The 18766-nt window shown below is 35.2% G+C and overlaps 2 protein-coding genes across 3 annotated transcripts in view; one reads left to right on the forward strand and one right to left on the reverse strand.

Annotated features, from left to right (window-relative positions):
- Nucleotides 1–865, reverse strand: part of TCEANC2 (transcription elongation factor A N-terminal and central domain containing 2) — an 87365-nt gene extending 86500 nt beyond the window's left edge. Inside the window, exon 1 of the mRNA XM_045514280.2 lies at nt 849–865. The gene's annotated coding sequence lies outside the window, so the exon portion shown is untranslated. The remainder of the gene's footprint in view (nt 1–848) is intronic.
- Nucleotides 255–18069, forward strand: TMEM59 (transmembrane protein 59). Of its 2 annotated transcripts, none has more exons than XM_010951751.3 (8): nt 255–517; nt 5410–5515; nt 6967–7061; nt 10101–10253; nt 11844–11925; nt 12810–12894; nt 15139–15247; nt 17431–18069. In XM_010951751.3, exons 1-8 carry the CDS (start codon nt 257–259, stop codon nt 17584–17586), a joined length of 1047 nt encoding a protein of 348 aa, XP_010950053.1. In that variant the 5' UTR covers nt 255–256; the 3' UTR covers nt 17587–18069. The 2 variants fall into 2 exon arrangements, with proteins under 2 accessions (XP_010950053.1, XP_010950054.2); XM_010951752.3 differs by having other exon boundaries at nt 258–517; nt 12813–12894.
- Nucleotides 18070–18766: the final 697 nt, after the last annotated feature.

An 18766-nucleotide genomic window follows, 5' to 3' on the forward strand; every position in this document is an offset into this window, starting at 1 on the left:
TGTAGTTCTCCGAGGCCAACTTTCCCGACCCACCGTGCGCCTCCCGCCTGCAGAGAACTACATGCCCCAGCGCGCCCCGCGGAGGGAAGGAGTCGCTTTGCTCTAGTGCTCGCGATGGTTGGAGCCACCTCCTCTCGCCAACCTAGAAGTTCGTAGACCTGGAGGTGGGGCAGGAGGCGGCAGTTTGGGGCGGGTCAGGGCGGAGCTGAGGAGACAGCGGAGGCGGAAGCGGCGGCCCCGCGGGGCGGGGAAGGGGATGGTCCCGGAAGGAGTAGGAAACCCTGAAAAGAAAACAGCAAGCCGAGCAGCTGTGACAGAGGCAAACAAAATGGCGGCGCCGAAGGGGAGCCTCTGGGTCAGGGCCCAACTGGGGCTCTCTCCGCTGCTGCTGCTGACCATGGCCTTGGCTGTAGGCTCTGGAACCGCTTCGGCTGAAGCGTTTGACTCGGTCTTGGGTGATACGGCGTCTTGCCACCGGGCCTGTCAGTTGACCTACCCCTTGCACACCTACCCCAAGGTAGGGCCCGTCCGAACCGGGCTACAACCCTCCCCTGGCTGCCCATCTCTCCGTTCTCCCGCACCCCTGTCCGCTCTGGGAGCCTGGATGTTGAATCCACCCTTCAACTGCTGTCTCCCATCTGTGTAGCTTCTGTTTCTTCCCTAATCCAACTGCACCCCGCTCTTGCTGTAATTACCGGAAGTTTATGCTGCACCTAACCTCTAATAGGCTCGGAAACACAAAAATAAGCTAGACACGACCCCTTTTCTTTGGAGACTTGCGGGGCAGCAGGGGAGATGAACGCTTGGAGGCGGGAGCAGGATCCGGATGATTAATGCGGGGTCCTCACCTTTCAGGGTCGTCAGGGACAGCGGGGGTAAGAGCAGGTGCGGCAGCCCACAAAAGGTTTATTCTTAATCTCTGTTCCCCGGGCGCCTCTAGGCTGGGAGCGTTCCTGGATTCAGACAGGTAGACAATTGCATTATAGTACGAAATGTATTAAGTCAGCTCGAGGAGTTGGGAGACGCACAGAAAGGGCTTTCCAAAGCCTGTGTTGAATTACTGTGTGCAAGGCGTGCGTTGCACACTGGGACTGGGACGGCTTAGAGAAGAAGCACTTAGGTTTCTGCATCCAGAGAACTTACATTAAGTGCAGCAGAAGACAGCGAATTCCTGGAGTGGGAAAGAAATGAGACCGCCCCTTGCAGAGGATCATAGCTTGCGGAGAGAAGTGACCCTACCTCTACTCCCTGTCCGCCCGCAGGTGCTGCCTTTCCTTTAATTCAATTCCACTTCTCAAGTTGTTTTTGCAACTTTTAACCACTGTTTACTCAGAGTTCTAAATTGCTTGAGACTCCACCCTTCCGCGTATATAATTTGGGTATATGCACCCTTCCTCCACTGCCTTTCTTTAAAAGAGTTTTTGCTGAGGTTGCTTGTCCTTTTGTTCTTGTTTTTTCTTCATCTTCCCTGTGCTGTTTGCTTAACCGTTTGGCTAGCCCTCTTTGTTCTCTCAGACTACAGTGATTACGAGGATAGTTTGAGGATGTTTCCTACTGGCAAGTGCTTTCAAGCTTTTGAAATGAAAAGTTCTAAATGCTATCACTTCCCATATGTCTGTTTACTGCTGGATTTTACATTGCTTGAAGATCAATTTTCAAGAAAAAGTGTGGAAAGAGAGATTATCATATTTTCATTAAAAGACTGGTATAGCAATCAAAAGAGAGAAATGAGGAATTCTGCCTTCCACACTTCATCAATGCGTACTGTCCCTAAAACCGTTATTTTCTTCTCTTCTTATAAACCTCTCATCATTAAGAGGATTGTATGAGGAAACTAACATTGATTTGACCTGGAACTGGGCAGAGACTTTGTATCATTCTAGTATTTGGATGTGGGTGGGTGGCGGGGGTCCCTTTTTTTTTTATTATTTTTTTTTTTTTTAGATTTTCCTAGCAAATTTGTAGTTATTTGAATAATATGCTGGGAGAATAATTAAACAATTCAAAAGGACAAACATTTCTGGATTCTTTAAGTACTTTAATAATATCCATTACTTTCTAACAATCGATGTGATAGCCATAAGTCGTTTTTACTTATTAAAGCTTTTCTTACCAGGAACTAAAAATCATTTGGCTCCCTCTGTGTCCTAGACTTAAAATTTATTGACTGCTCTCTGTTAGCCAGGAAGATGGGAGATTTACACTAATTATCCCTAATTTTCATTCTGCGAAGTAGGGTTTTACAATTCAGGAAATCAAGGCTCTGAAAAGTTAAGTGACTTGCCCAAGGTCACATAGGCAAGAAGTAGTGTAGTAGTAGAAATTCAGTCCTAAAACTGGCTACACTGCGCTGCCTTCTATTAATAAAGTTTTAGTACTAAAAACATTTAATTTACTCATCTCACTGATTTCTTTTGGTCCTCCTTTAGATTATTTTGCTTGGCTGTTGAGGAAAAAGCAGTGTGTGTTACAAGAAATTAGATGAATTTACAAGCTTGCATAGCCTCTCTTGTCTGGTATTTGTAACTGGCAGATAGAAATCTCATTTTAATGACTCTGAGAATTAATTATTTGTTGCAAGAATGGAGAATACTTTACCTATTTGTAAGAAGATATTTTTAAATTATTGTATTTTACCTTTCAACTTTCCTCATGCACAGCTGCATAATTTGTCTGGATCCAAATAAGTTGTGTTAGTAACAGAGATAATTTGAGCTAGCCTGGTCAGTTTTTAACATGGCACTAGAACCATACAAACTTGGGTTCCATTCCCAGCTCCACTTTTACTATCTTTGTGTCCTTGCTGATCACTTAATTTCTTGTGACTTCATTTTGTCAAATGTAAAAAAACAAAAACCTCATACCTTACAGAGCAAGTGTGAGTATAAAAGGTAATATACATGGCACTCTTAGCACAATGCCTAATACATGGCAACAGATAGTTATTTTTTCTGTTATATATCATAAAACCAATTTGGTACATGTAGTATATTCATAGTGCTGAATAAGGAAGAATAGTTAGCTAGACTTACCTGAGGACAAGAAAATACATGTAAAATCCGTGTATAGTAGGGTTCCTTCTTTAAGGAAGGTTTGTTAAGGTTCCTTCTAATTATTTAGTTGGTGTTCAGTTTGGTGAGGAGCACCATTTCCTTGTACTCTAAATTAGAGGAAGCATATTTTATGTAAGCTTGCCAGTCACTTTGGATACATACGACATGAAATATTTACTTAGAATAATAATATCTAGAATATGAAACACTTGGAATAAGGATATGATTCTTTTTTAAAATAGCTAACATTTCTTTTTTTAACATTTATTTATAAGCTAATGTTTCTTTTTTAACATTTATTGATTTACTTATTTTAATGGAGGTACTGGGGATTGAACCCAGGACCTTGTGCATGCTAAATATGTGCTCTACCACTGAGCTATACCACCGCCCCCAGGATATGATTCTTGATAGCTGCTAATTGATTGCCTACTCTGTGCCAGATGTTGTATTATACATTAATTTTTAGCACAGTGCCTGGCACATTGTGGGTGCTTATTAAATATATTATTAATGTAATGTCTATTTATTAGATAGTGCAGCATATTAATGATGTTATGGATATAAAATAATATAATATAATCCTCATCACATTCAAGATTGACATAAGAGTATTGTCACTGTTTTACAACTAAGGAAACTGAGGCTTAGAGAGATTGTCCCTTGCCCAAGGTTGTGCAGAATAAGTGGTGAGGATGATCCTCTAACCAGGGCTTATTCCTGAACCTAGGCTCTTTCACCGTGCTATACTTGCTTCTGAAAATGGTACTAGAAGGGGAGGGTATAGCTCAGTAGTAGAGTGTGCCTAGCAAGCACAAGGTCCTGGGTTCAATCCCCAGCACCTCCATTAAAAATAAGTAAACAAATAAAAACCCAATTACCTCCCCCAAAATAAAAAAAGATAATAAATAAACTGAAAATGGTACTAGAGGGCTTATTGGATTGGTTTAACAAAAGAAAACATTAAAAAATGAAATGGCATGCAGTACAGCTCATGTTAATGAGCTCATGCTTCCTCTGTGCAATATAAGAAAATATGTGGTTCTCCAAAGACATAAGAGAATTCTTCCACTGTTTTACAAAGCCTGCAAAAGCTACTCAGGTATGAAATTTATCTTAATTGTTAAAACTCTTTCAATTTCACCATAACAATAAATGCAGCTAGAAATGAAGTCCAAAAATGTGCTACTTTTCAAAGTTGTATAATAAAGCTTGTTTAATATTAAACTGCAACCATCTCTTCTTAATGGATTGTTCCTGCTGCACACATTTTACTAACCCTGCCAGAAAGAAATGTATACCTTAGTATTCCATTGGTTGCTAACTGGTATATGCACATACTGTTTCCTTCCTTATTAGGTACCAGCCAGTTTGTACGCAGTAAGTTGAAGGGGCTCCCTGACATGTCCTGGTCTGTTTCAAATACTATAATACATTTCATAAAAGAAAAGAAATGTTGAAGACATTGTCATTAGTCTTATTAAGCAGCTAACATTTTCCAGCAGCGAGGAATCTTTCCTATCTTGATCTCTCATATATATACAATGATACCTATAACTGTTGTTTTCTATTTTAAAAATTATTATTATTAACACTACTACTCTTTACAGAGCACCTTCTATGTCCTGGGCTCTGTGCTAGGAATAGTGATTTTCTAGCATTATTGAGGGATTGGAGATAATTTATAGCTATTACTTCCTTTTATGATGAGAAAACTGAGATTTAGATAGGTAAAATAACTTGTGCAAAGTCAGTGACCTAAAAGGTTTTAATACAGATCTGGCTGATTCCAGTGGCCTTTCCCATATATCACATGTTGCCCTTGTCTGTGTTTTCAGTTCAAGTAAACCAAATTTAAAAAGTAATTTAAGCATTTTTATAGATATGTACCTACCTTTTGAGGGCCTTTATGGCACTATTTGACATGTGAAGCTAGTCATGATACTTTTCCTGACAAGCCTGATGATCTGTATAAATATGTGGCAGAAGTACACTACTCGTCCTAGGGTACTTGTTCACTTACTTGCATCTCTATTGAAGTTCTGATTATGTCACTGTTATTTTTATGTTCAGATTTCCCACCACCAAAATTTGACCATGGAATATGGGAAAGGGGTGATATTTTTACCCACTAGGTTTCTTGGATATGACTTTTAAACTAAGAAACTAAAACTTCTTTATATGGCAAAGGTCTTAAGTATTACCTGGCTTCTATCATTTCTTTCTTTCAGCTATAAAACTTTTCTTGGACAATTTATAATAAGTCCTACTAACTTTGCTTTCTTTTTGACCTTTTTTTTTCCCTGAGGTAAAAATATTATTTTAGGGTAATCCTTCCTGTTTTTGCACTCCCTAGGAAGAGGAGTTGTACGCATGTCAGAGAGGTTGCAGGCTTTTTTCAATTTGTCAGTTTGTGGATGATGGAGCTGATTTAAATCGGACCAAATTGGAATGTGAATCTGGTAAGATGCTATGCTAATGACATCAGCAGTGTATAACATTGGTGTTTTCTTCAAGTTATGTTCTTCTTTTTATGTATTTTCCTCAGAAAATGACAAGCATACTATTTAAGCTAGTCATCCAGCATATTTTGATTATTTTGAAGTTAAAGCTTTGGTAGCCGCTGCTAGAAATTTCTTGGGCTTTAAATTTCATCTCTTTGTTGAGACAATGTTAATTTTGTACTATGGATAAGACACCTTTGTTTCACCAAGCATTTGGTTTAGACAAATGCATTAGTAATTGCCCTTCTCATAATTCATCACTATCTTTTCAATGAACAGGATAGTTTTCCTAAGCCTTTCGATCATAGGCTAGTTGACTTAGCGCCAAGCTTTTTTACTGAATCAAGCCTTTGACTCAGTATTTAATAGTGTATTCTTTGTGGATCATGCCAATAAAAGAAGTAACCAGAGTCTTGATCATATTTTAAACTACTATTCTTACCTTTTGCCAAAAGTGATGTGTTTAATAAAAGAAACCTGTAATCAAGACAGAACTGACATTTAGCTTTTTAAAGAACTATAATGGAATTTTCTCCATTCATTACATTACACTGTTTATTCAGTGTAGCAGGAGGTACCTTCCTCCTTATCACTATGCCACTACACACATCTAGCCTCTGTGATATCATAACCTATTTTTTATGGCTCAGTCTCCTAACTGGACATCTTTATATGTGCATAATGTTGTTTAGTTTATTATCTAGCACCTTTGAGAAGTATGTTACAAATGTATGACTGAGTGGAAAAAATAAAATTGTTATAGTGATAAAGAAAGAAACGGCTCTAGTGAACTAAATGAAGAAAATCCTTCTACAAACACTTTTTAAGTTCAGTTTTCTCAGAATTTAGGATGTTAAATTGATCGCTTTGTTTTATTTTTCCTTGCCATGTGAATACCCTTGCTTCTCAACTAAGTGATCTAGTTCGTAACAATAATATCATTATTTGTGTAAATTACTTAAGTATATTTGTTCAACCCCATGAAGTAAGTGGTGGTATTTCAGTTTTAGACACATAGAAATCAATAGTCAGAGAGGTTAAACAGCTACGCCCAGGTCACATATACAGCCAACAAATGATGGAGCCAAAATTCAGGATGCCAGTCCAATGTTTTTTCCATTATGCACACCTTAGCTATGAGGATCACCTCATATGAATGTTATCATATGGCCAGAGCCTCAGTGTGTAATTAATAGATTTATACCTGAAACATTTGACTTGTGGGAAGATACTGAGTTTTATTAAAATAACACATTTGCTACTATTACCAAATGTGGAAATTCATATTGATATAATACTTTTTAAGTATAAGAAATTTCTTTGTAAAATGCCAAACTCCTTCTTTTCTATCCTCTCCCTTTTCTTTCTTTCTCTTTTTTTCTTGTAATTTGACTGTTTTTCTCTTACAGCATGTACAGAAGCATATTCCCAATCTGATGAGCAATATGCTTGCCATCTTGGTTGCCAGAATCAGCTGCCATTTGCTGAATTGAGACAGGAACAAGTATGAAACAATTCTGCCTTTCAGAAATGCCTGCTTAGATTACACTGACTTGTATCAAAATGTTTATTGTCCACTTGACCCTATTTTAGTGTTATATTTTATAATTAGTCTTAGACAAACAAATTATGATTGCAAATTAAAAAGTCAATTGAATGATTACTTTTTTCTCTTTTTTTTAAACACCTTTATTGTGGTACGGTTCCTGTACAGTAAACTACACATATTTCAGATGTACGCTTTGATGAATTTTGATAGATGCATACACCACTGAAACCACTACCACATTCAAGATGGCTAACATTTCCATCACTCCCCAAGAGGTGCAATTTTTGAATTCCCAGTTTATTCTTTCCCACCCCGTTTAATCTCTGGTAATGATAAATTTGTTCTCTATGTCTGTGAGTCTGTTTCTGTTTTGTAGGTAAGTTTATTTATGTCCTTTTTTTTTTTTTGAGATTCCACATATAAGCAACATCATATGGCATTTTTCTTTCTCTTTCAATAATTACTTTTGTATAATGCTTTTCTGTTAAGAAGTCTGTTCACACCAATTGTCTCATTTTTTCCTCAGTCCAGTAACAGTATTATCCCCATTTTGCATATGAAAAAACTGAGACTCAGAGCAATTGAGAGTTCCTCTTTTTTTTAATCCATCTCCCATTGCCTTAATTCAGATAATCATCATTTCTCATCTGTATTACTTAACTTCCAATCTGTTTTCCCACTTCAGCCCCCTCTAGTCCATCCTTTAGTCTGTGTCCAGATGTTTATTTTCTAAATGGAAATGTCATCATGTCATTCTCCTATCTTATATACTACAATAGCTCCCCATTATATACAGGTTTAAGTCCCTAAACTACTTATCACAGCCTGCCTAAGTACCTCTTCTGTGTCATCTCTTATAATTCCTCACCCCTCATGCTCTATCCAAACATACTCAGAAAAGTTTTTTAATTTTATTAATTTTGGCATAGGAAATACAGCCACATGGTACAGAACTCAAAAGGTAAAAAAAAAGTATACAGTTAACCCTTGAAAAACATGGATTTGAACTGCATGGGTCCACTTACAATTGGTTATTTTTTAATAAATAGTACTACTGTACTACATGATCCACAATTGGGTGGATTCTCAGATGTGGAATCACCAATATCGAGGGACGGCTATAATCTGTGTATACACACAGATTTTCGACAGCCTGGAGGGTTGGCACCCCTAACCCCTGCATTGTTAAAGGATCAGCTATAACAAGAAGTTTCCTACCCCTGTATCTCTTAGCCAATTTTCCTCCATTAATGTAGCAAGGATTACCAATGCAGAGGTATTTTATGTAAATACAAGGATATATGTATTCTTTCTTTTTTAAAATACACATATAAGTGAAGAATGTCTACTCATTTTTTCACTACATCCATAATGTTTCATTGTAATAAGCAGTCCCTTATTTGTGGACATGTAGGTTGTTCCTAATTTTTTTATTCATAAATGATGTTGCGTATTTTTCACATTTATATCTATAGAATAAAATCACAGTAGAATTGCTGAGTTAAGAGGTACATGCATTTTTAATTTTGAGAAATAGAGCAAACTGCACTCCATGGAATCTGTAGCAGTTTTTAAAATAAAGATAAAATTCATACTATAAAATTCACCCTTCTAAAGTATTCAGCATAGTAGTTTTTAGTATATTTACAAACTGTGCAACCATCATCACTAATTCAGAACATTTTCATCATCTAAAAAAGAAATCTCATACCCATTAGCAGTCGCTCTTCTTTCCTCCTCCCCCAAGTCCTTGGGAATGTACTACTTGTATTACAGTTTTAATTTGTGTTTCTCTTTTTTTTAATATTGAAAACAAAATAACATTTTTATTTACAGATGATGTAATTTTTACTAGGAATTTGTGTTTCTATTATGAGTAATGTTCAACATATTTTCTAATTTTTAAGACCCAGTTTTATTTCCTTTTCTCTTAATTGTGTACATACTGAACAGTTCTTTATTTTTGTAATATGATGTTATTGCATGCCTCTGTTCCTTCTACTCCCTGTCTGCCCAGTGAATCCTCTTGACTCAGGGCAGATGTCATTTCCTTTGTGAAGCCTTCACCTCTCACGCCAGTTCAGGGTAGGTGCCTCTGCCCACACACACGGATCATCCTATGTTTCACCTCTGTCCTATATATATTAAACAGATATACATTGATAAATAAAACACACATAGTTCCTGATCTCTTAAAATTTATAATCTCAGTGAATACTTGTCAGTGAACTAATCAATGAAAGATTTCACAGCTAGTAAGTGGGAAAATTGGATCATGAATACAGATCTCTTGATTTTAAAAACTCTTCTCTCAATATCCCATATTGCCTCTCTTTTGAAATAAAGCAGAACCAAAGCTATTCCTAGAGTTTAGCAAATGGTTTCCCACACTTGTGCTTTAGAGGGGCCCACTGCTGCTAAATAAGTCAAGAAGTCAGAATTGGAGGGGAAGTGACACCAATTAATGTAAAAAGCTCCTCAGTAGCTTACTATATATAGTCAGCCCATAAATACTTTCCTCACTGCCCTGTTATCAGATGTCTCACATTTTATGCACATATTCCTTTTTTGGGCATATATTCTTTTGATGGATGTTTTTCCCCTTTTTTCTATTGATGTTCATTATAGCATGATTTATTTTACACGAAAGCATTAAAGATGAGAATAGTATAATTTGTCCCTACCCCATCTACCTCTCGAGGCTAATCCTTATTTAATCAAACCTTAAGATTCTCCACATTTGTGGACCTAATTCAAAAGCCTATTATTGTGATAGAGGTGACGTAGCTTATAAGTGTGTTTGGTGGCAAATTAAAGGATCCTGGGGTTTTAAGTTTTTCTCATAGTTAATTTGCATAGATAACAAAGAGTTTAATGCTAATGATTATGGTAGAATCAATGTTTTATAGCCTATTCCAATAAGGATTTCATTATATTGCTGTCTTGAATAAACATATATAAAAATAATATTTCTCATGATTATTTTTTTTTAAGCTCATGTCCCTGATGCCAAAAATACATCTACTCTTCCCTCTAACTCTGGTAAGGTCATTCTGGAGTGATGTGATGGATTCTGCACAGAGCTTCATAACCTCTTCGTGGACTTTTTATCTTCAAGCTGATGATGGGAAAATAGTTATCTTCCAGGTGATGACTGTGCTTCATGGATTAATTTAAATACCAACAGTAGTGAATTTATATGTCTTAAATGAATGACTTAGCATAGAGGCATGTACTTAGTCCCTTACAAATATTTATCATCAAATAATTAGTTGGCCTATCATCAAATCAATTAGTTAAAACACTGGGCATCAGGACTCAATGTGATTAATCCTTCTCTCTGCCCGTTGGAAACCTATTTAAAGCCTATTGTTCCTTATCTAAAAAGAATTCTGAGTCTTCTGAGTTTTAGAGTGGTTAAATTGATAAAATGAAACCTCTAGATATGAGAGATCAGAATTAATATACTTTGAATATAAATAATGGTGTGTATTTATATCACATATAGATATTAGAGAAAAGCAATATGACATGATTTTTTGTTGTTAGTAGTGCTTTTCCTCATAACTCTTAAAAAAGAGAGCTTGTCGAAGAAGCCTGTTGCCTCCTAGACAAGTAACTTTTCTCCTTCTTCATTATTTACCATGTGATGTGATAATAATAGCTGCTATTTCTTGAAGGTTCATCTGTATCAGGCATTTATATGTATTATCTCAAATCTTCAAACAACTTCATGAGGTTGTATTATCACTTATTTTATTGATGAAGAAACTTTGAGTCCAACTTGTTTAAGGTCACCCTGCCAGTAAGTAACAGAATTAGGCTTCAAACTTGGGTTACTTTAGCTCCAAGGCTCATATACCACCCTACCATGCTGTCTTCCTTTTAATTTGTGTTGTTAAATTCCTCAGATTTAGGTTGAGGCACTTTCTCTCAGGTAATAATTAAAGTAACCTTTTAATTATTATTGCCAAACTGAGTGGCTTACTATAGGGCTCATATGTGATTTTTAGCATCATCCTGAGTCTTGCGTCCCCTGTACTTAATTTGTTAATAAGTAAAACACAGAAGGAATTTTCTCTCTTAAAATTCTTAAGTAAGTTCTGTGTCTGGAAGCTACTTAAGTTAAAGCTTAAGTTTATTCTCAGAGTGGAGCCCTCCATTCCTGACTAAATGTGAGATTAGCTCTGTTTCTTTGTGTCAATTTACGTGTGATTAGAAACCCCTACTCCAGAGAATCAGTGCTATATTGGAGATACAAAGTATGGAGTGTTGAGCTGCAATTTATGAATTACTCATACTTAGGGAAGAATGGGATGCTTCAGATGAGAAAAAATAGACATAATATGTGTTTAGCCAGAAATTTTGGCAGTGTGCTAAATTATTCCTGATCAACCAGAATTAGAACTCAGTTTTGCAGGGTATGATATTTAATGCACTATGTTGTATATTGTCCTTCTTTGGTTTTTTTTTTTTTCTTTTTTCCTTTTTTTATGTTGTCAGGAAATTAAACTAAATACTTGATGATGCTAGAAATCTGTTTCTTTGCAAGGCATTGGGTCTAATGTTTAACAGGTGCAGTTAAAATATATTGTGGTTAACGTGTTTTATTTTTTATACCATACTTCTGTTACTTTTTCTCATTTTGAATGTTTATAGAGATGATGTGTTATAGAACTCACTACTGAAAAAGCTTAAGAATTACAAATGACTTAATTGCTTTCATTATTGTTTTAGTCTAAGCCAGAAATCCAGTATGCACCACAGTTGGAGCAGGAGCCTACAAATTTGAAAGAATCGTCATTAAGCAAAATGTCCTGTAAGTTTTATTTTAAGTAGCTTGGGGTTAAAAACATTAGCAGTTAAATCTGGCAGTTGGTAGAATTGGTTGTATTGTTGTTTTTACACTATTGGAAGGTGAACAAATAATTTCTAAAACTGTGGTTCTCAAACTTTAATGTGCATTAGGATCTGGAGAGCTTGTTAAAACAGATTTCTGAGCCCCACCTCCAAAGTTTCCAATTTACCAGTTCTGGGAGAGGATCTGAGAATTTGCATTTCTAAAAGGTTCCCAGATTTTGTTGATGCTGCTGGTCTGGGGACCACACTTTGAGAACTATTCTGGTTCTTTGCTTTGAAGACATTATGCTTTGAAGGATGTTTTGAATATGAACTAATGAAATATTCTGTATTGGGTATTTCCCAATAAAGTAACCAAACAGTGGAACTACTCTGAAAATATGTTTTTATTTTATTTTTATTTCTATATTAGAAGTGAATTTTAACTTACAGGAATATAAACATCAAGCTAAAGCTCTGCTTACCTTTTAGAAGATACTAGCTCATACCATATTTTAGATATGATTTCATTAACTTTCTAATTATTTTGGTGGATGGATAATAATATAACACGAAATCATCTTTAGGTTTGAGCAAATCAAATTCTATTATTACATTCAAACATATAATTATACAGAAAGCATCATTGTCAATAAGAATTTGAAAATAAAATACGAAATTCATAGTGTCATAATATCCACTGGATTTTTAATGTGCCAGAGGAACTTCTATTCATTATAAAATATATCACATTACACTTACAAAAACAGCTGGATATCTGTACAGTGTATATATCTAGAAACAGTCATTTGAGACTAGCTTTTGGAATATAGGATATCATAAACTTGTACCTTGTTATTTCAGCAGATCTGCAAATGAGAAGTTCACAAGCACACAGGAATTATCTTGAAGATGGAGAAAGTGATGGATTTTTAAGATGCCTTTCTCTGTATGTATTTGTCTTCACTTATGTATATAGGAGATAAAATCTGGCTTGTATCAGGGAGATTCAGTCCTTTTTGTTATATTAGCTGCTAAAAGTAGAAAACTTTTTTTCTTTTCCCTACCAAAGTTGTACTTTTTGATGTTTTAGTTTGTTTAAAAGTCATACAAATACTACTTTAATAAAACCCAAGCAGGTAGTTTTTTCTCATGGCACAAAAGCATTCTTGTTCTTTTTGGGATTCCTTGATTTATGTTAAGATTTGTGCTTCTCCAGACATTTTGATTAAGCTTTAATTAATTTAGTTGGAAGGCTGACTGTATATTTATTGAAAAAAATTTACCGATAACATGGACACACACAGTTCAAAGCCATGTTGTTCAAGGGTCAGCTGTATATTTACATAGCATTTACATTTTATTAGATATTATAAGTAATTTAGAGATGATTTAAAGTACAGGAAGATGTGCAGGATGTTACATGCAAATACTACACGACTTTATATAAGGAAATTGAGCACCCTCAGATTTTGGTATGGGAGAGGGAAGCAGTCCTGAAACCAATGCCCCAGGGATACCAAGGGATCTGTGTGTCTGAATGATTTGGGGGTTGGATTTTTGTTTTTATCTACATGGGCACACTGGAGTCTAGGGGAGGTAGGTAAGGGCTATAGATTAAGGAGAGTTTCATGTTCTAAGTGTTGTCTTCATGCTGAGGATTCTTAAGGATGGCAAAGGCAAGTGGGCAGGTGGGGGTAATAGGTACCTTATGCCCCTCCTGAGAAGGAATAGCAAGCCTTCTGAGGGTGAGGAGGATTTTATCAAAGTATGCATACTTCTACTCCTCCAAGGAATTCTGGTGTGAATCCTCCCCCAGCAGCCATTCGACCTCTACCCCATCCCTTCCAAAAAAAAAAAAATGAGAAAGAGACAGACACTAGGCCATGCACTTAGTGATAATTATCTACTGTGTCAGATACAGGCCAAGCACTTGAGTGGAGAGGTGAACAAGTGTGTGTATACTCTAGTGGACTGTTTTATCTCAAGTGTGTAACACTGCAGTCGTTCAGACCACGTGCTTCCTGAAATTTCTTATGGTAGAAATAGTTTCTTGACAGGTTTTATCAGATACCAGTAGGGTTATATTAAAACCTAAAAATTAATGCCTTTTACTGAACAGAGTTTTTAAAGACTGGGTAAGAAAATGAGAATTTAAATTTTCCCTTCCTTTCATTTCTAAACCTGCTTTGACCTTGTACAAAAAAAGTGCAGTTTTTCTCTCAGTATTTTAGGATTTTTGTTGCAGTTGGTAGTTTTATGAAACCTAAATAATTACCTAATCTTAAATTACAATTTATTCTCAGTACTGCACTACCTGTCATCTTGTTGGCGACTTATTGCTCTTTAACATTATGTTACTAGATTTTATGTTACTCTTTTAAATCTAACATTTAAAAAATAGCTTGACTTTTGCTTGTTCTTTGAATCTTAAACTATAGTTTGGCAAACAATAGGTCAATTATGAAAAAAACTTGCTGATTCTTGTAACTGTCCTTCTGCCCTAAGATATTTTAATCATAAGAAAAACATAACTATCTCTTTTTCAGATATGCTGTAATGGATACAGAATGCCTCATAATAGATAGACTCTTGTAAACTGAAATACAAGTAAATTGTGGCAAGTTGAATGTTTGAAATATACTAGAGAAGCTAACTTCTGGAAGCTTGTTGTGAATCCTTTTATAAAACAAATGATCATTTCATAATGAACCTATTCTGTACCTTAATTCTTTGGGATATTGGGTTTTCTTAAAGCAAGTATTATCATAACACCTTGCAAAAATAATGTATGACATTTGTATAACAGTGTACAGTTTGTAGGACACTTTCGTTTGCCTTATCTCATTTAGTAATTTAAAAATATTTTTAATAGTGTGCTTTAATTTTATATATTTAGCAAAAAGCTAGTATGTCTAATTTTTTAATTTATAAAAGTTACATAGCCATGTTATAGAAACTTGAGAAATGAAGGAAAAGACACCATAACCACCCTAATATAATAGCTCTTATAATACTTCCTTCTATAAGTAAGTTATTCAAATAGTTTTAAAGGTAGTATACATAAAGTTTTAATTATATTATTAAACTAAGTATATAGGTTGATTACCTTTATTTAGAACCTATTTTTTATATTATGAAATTTTAACATGACTGTTGATTTTTTTTTTTTTTTTTTTTTTTTTTCTTTCAGTAACTCCGGGTGGATTTTAACCACAACTCTTGTCCTCTCCGTGATGGTGTTGCTCTGGATTTGCTGTGCGACTGTTGCTACAGCTGTGGAGCAGTATGTTCCCTCTGAGGTAAATTTAATTTTAACCCTTAGACCATTTGAAGACTGAGCCATATGATTTACTTTTTTAAATGCCTTGTTTGTCTAACTGGAAAAACAAAGCCTTTCTACTAATAGAATAAGAGAAGATTTGGTGGTTTTAATCACACACATGGGAACTGACACACATGAGAATTACAGGTTTGCAGCACAAGAGTCATTTCCCAATTTTCTATGGTACTAACCACCATGTATATTGGCTGTTTTGAGTACAGTGTTTCTCTTCACCCTAGATCTCTGAGACTGAAAAAAACCCATTGACATCAGTTTCTAAGGTGATATATACAAAAGAAGACTTGTAGAACCACTTAACATTTTGGCAATGTTAAATTTAAAATTTTAAGATTCTGATTAGAGTGACATAAAAGCAAATACAAACCTGAATTACCTAAAGTTTTCCCAGGAGAATCTTCCAAATATCTCTGCTTAATGGGACCTTTTGTTTTGTTTTGTTCTAGCTTTCATCCCATTTTTCTGAGTCGTCTCAATTACTACTGTATCTTGCATGTTGTTTTTTTTCTTGGATTCCTCTTTACTTTTGCTGGATTACCTCCTTAAGTAATTCTTTTTTTCATGAAGGATACTGAGCTGGTAAACTTCCCATTACCGTTTTTGAAAATACTTCTTTTGTACTCTTTATTTGATTGATAATTTGAGAATATAAAGTAGCCACAAAATCACTAGACATCTAGTTAGAGGTTATCCATATACTCCCATCCATTTCTCTGCACAAATTTTACTCTTTCTCCCTGTTCTTCTAGATAGCTTATTCCATTATAGATGTTTGAAATCATTTAAACAGTTCCCAGTTGCTGTTTTAAGGTCTTTAAATGTTGTTACGTAGAGTTGTGAAAGTTTTTCATAGTGCCCCAGAGCAAATTATCACGTTAATTCTGGGTTTTAAGGAGGCCACAGTATATCAGATCCATGTCCAGTCCACCAACCATTAAATTTGTCTGGAAAATATTCTCTTACTGGGTAAGTGTCAGGTACTGGGCCACCTCCTTATTGCAGGATCATCATTGCCTTGAAGTAGTAGGCAGCAGACCACATCTGAAAAGTCATGACAATCACTTTTACAACATTTTCATTACCCCAAAAAGGAAATTCATACTCACTCATAGCCATTCCCTATTTTTCTCCCAAGCATCTCCACCACCACCCTAGCTGTAGACAACCATTATATGTGGTCTCTTGTGACACCTTTTACACTTGGCATAATGTTTTCAAGATTCGTCTATGTTGTAGCACATATCAGTATTGATAGATACTTTAACTTTTGAAGTTGCTCTTTATTCAGCATCTTTTAAAAGCACCTTTCCAACATCAAATTCTTCTCTGTGGTTCTGTCTTTCTGATCTAGTCAGTTGCCCTGTCAATGTCATCCCTTCTGTTTTTAGCTTACAGATTCAGAGATTTATTGCCGTATGAATTAACAACAAAATCTATCCCATTTCTTAGTAAAAACTTTTACTTTTCTTTTCTACCTTTTGGAGACAGACCTATATCTAACTAGACCTACTTTCAAAAGATATTAGACATTATGATTATCAGTGAGTTTTATGACCTTTGCACTGATTCTGTTTTATGCTTCTATTCTTTTGTTTTATTATCTTCTTGGATATGATAGTAATAATTTGAGCTTTTATATGTTTATAAAGACCTTTCTATCAGTGTTAAAGTGTTTCATGTATATTCTTTGTTCTACTCACAACCTTTTAAAATAGCACATACCATTTTCCAGATATGTTAATTTAGAACATTTGGTAGCAGAGAAACTTACCCCAAATCATTTGACCACTTTGTTGGAGAGCTAAAATCTTAAAGGAATTAATCACTTAAAGCATCAAACATCCAGGATCTGTGTTCTTGGTATGACCACACTTACGCTGTTGAAGCCTGTGCAGTTTTTCTCAGTTGTTACACTTATAAATATTTTAAGTTGGGACATGTGGAAAAGTTTTTTTTTTGGCCATCTGCTGGGAACCGAATCACATATCTATAACACTTTGAGTAAAAGCATTCTTCATTTTTCAGATGTTTACAGAAATTGTTTTTAACCAAATACCCACAGATTAAATTGTAATTTGAAGACTTACTTGGGGAGATTCCTAATTATCCAGATTGCTAATGTTCATTGATTGTCTTTTGCAGAAGCTGAGTATCTATGGTGACTTGGAATTTGTAAATGAACAAAAGCTAAACAGATATCCAGCTTCTTCTCTTGTGGTTGTTAGATCTAAAACCGAAGATCACGAAGAAGCAGGGCCTCTACCTACAAAAGTGAATCTTGCTTATTCGGAAATTTAAGTGTTTTTTAAAAAGAAGTGTAATAGACATCTAAATTTCCATTCCTCATAGTGCTTTTAAAAATGGTTACATTGGATATAGGGCTTAAAAATCACTATTAAATGCAAATAAAGTTACCCAAATCGTGAAGACTGTATTTGCTGTAACTTTACCTGTAATTTTTTTCTAGTAATTTAAGAGATGGCTATTTGGGATTGTATTTTTATTTTACTAATATCTGTAGCTATTTTAATTTTTATTTGCATTGGTTTTGTTTGTTTTCCTTTCTTAGCCAAATTCTTTGAGCTGACCAGTGTTCTTCCCCTCCTCCTACCATTATACTGTCAATCACCTTAGTTAATAAGCTGAATACTCAGTAGAATATAATGCTTCTGCTCAGAAATGGCCCACAATTTGTAATTTGAAATTTAATAGAAAATGCCCTTTACTACACTACATTTTCAGTTGTATTGAACCGAAGTCATTAAAATTTTATTTGAATAATTATGTGCTGAAACTTGAATTAATATACTCCTGATTTTCCAGGTCTTCCTTCTCACCCCTTCCTAACCCAGAAAATAATTAGGAAATGTTCTGTGTCTGTTTATTGCTATATGATGATCAGGGAGCAAATTGAAGCAAAAATGTCCTCCCATAAGTGCATTTTATGTTATTTTGCACAGGCTATATAGGTTTTTTGGTTCGATAAATCTTTCCAAAAAACTATTTTTCTCTGTTAGAAAGCATATCAAGTATAAGTTAAAGATTTTTTCAGAGAAAACTTTTCATTTTGACAGGAAGAATTAGACTCTTGAGATGCAGAATTAAGTATAGATTTCACTTGGCAAAAACTGTTATCATTCCTTTACCTGCAATAATACAGGTACAAAAATGAGTGACATCAGGTAACATGGAACACCACAGTCTTAACATGATTCAGTGTCTTTACACCATGAAATGTTAAATGACTTTGCAAACCAATACTTTCGTCACTCACAGGGGCATTACTGGTAACTAAACAGTACCAGTGCTGTTTAGTCTAAAGAGTGAGTCACATACTTACCTTCAGCCTAGTCATCAGCTTTCTCTGAGTCAAAAGAAAATACAACTAATCAAGTAAGGCTTTGGTCACAAAATATAGGTTTCCATTTTTTGAATAGTAGTTTGTCTAGATTTGGAAGATAGAAAGTTTGTGAACCAG

The sequence above is a fragment of the Camelus bactrianus genome, chromosome 13 (genome assembly GCF_048773025.1).
Source record: "Camelus bactrianus isolate YW-2024 breed Bactrian camel chromosome 13, ASM4877302v1, whole genome shotgun sequence".
Taxonomy (NCBI): Eukaryota; Metazoa; Chordata; class Mammalia; order Artiodactyla; family Camelidae; genus Camelus; species Camelus bactrianus.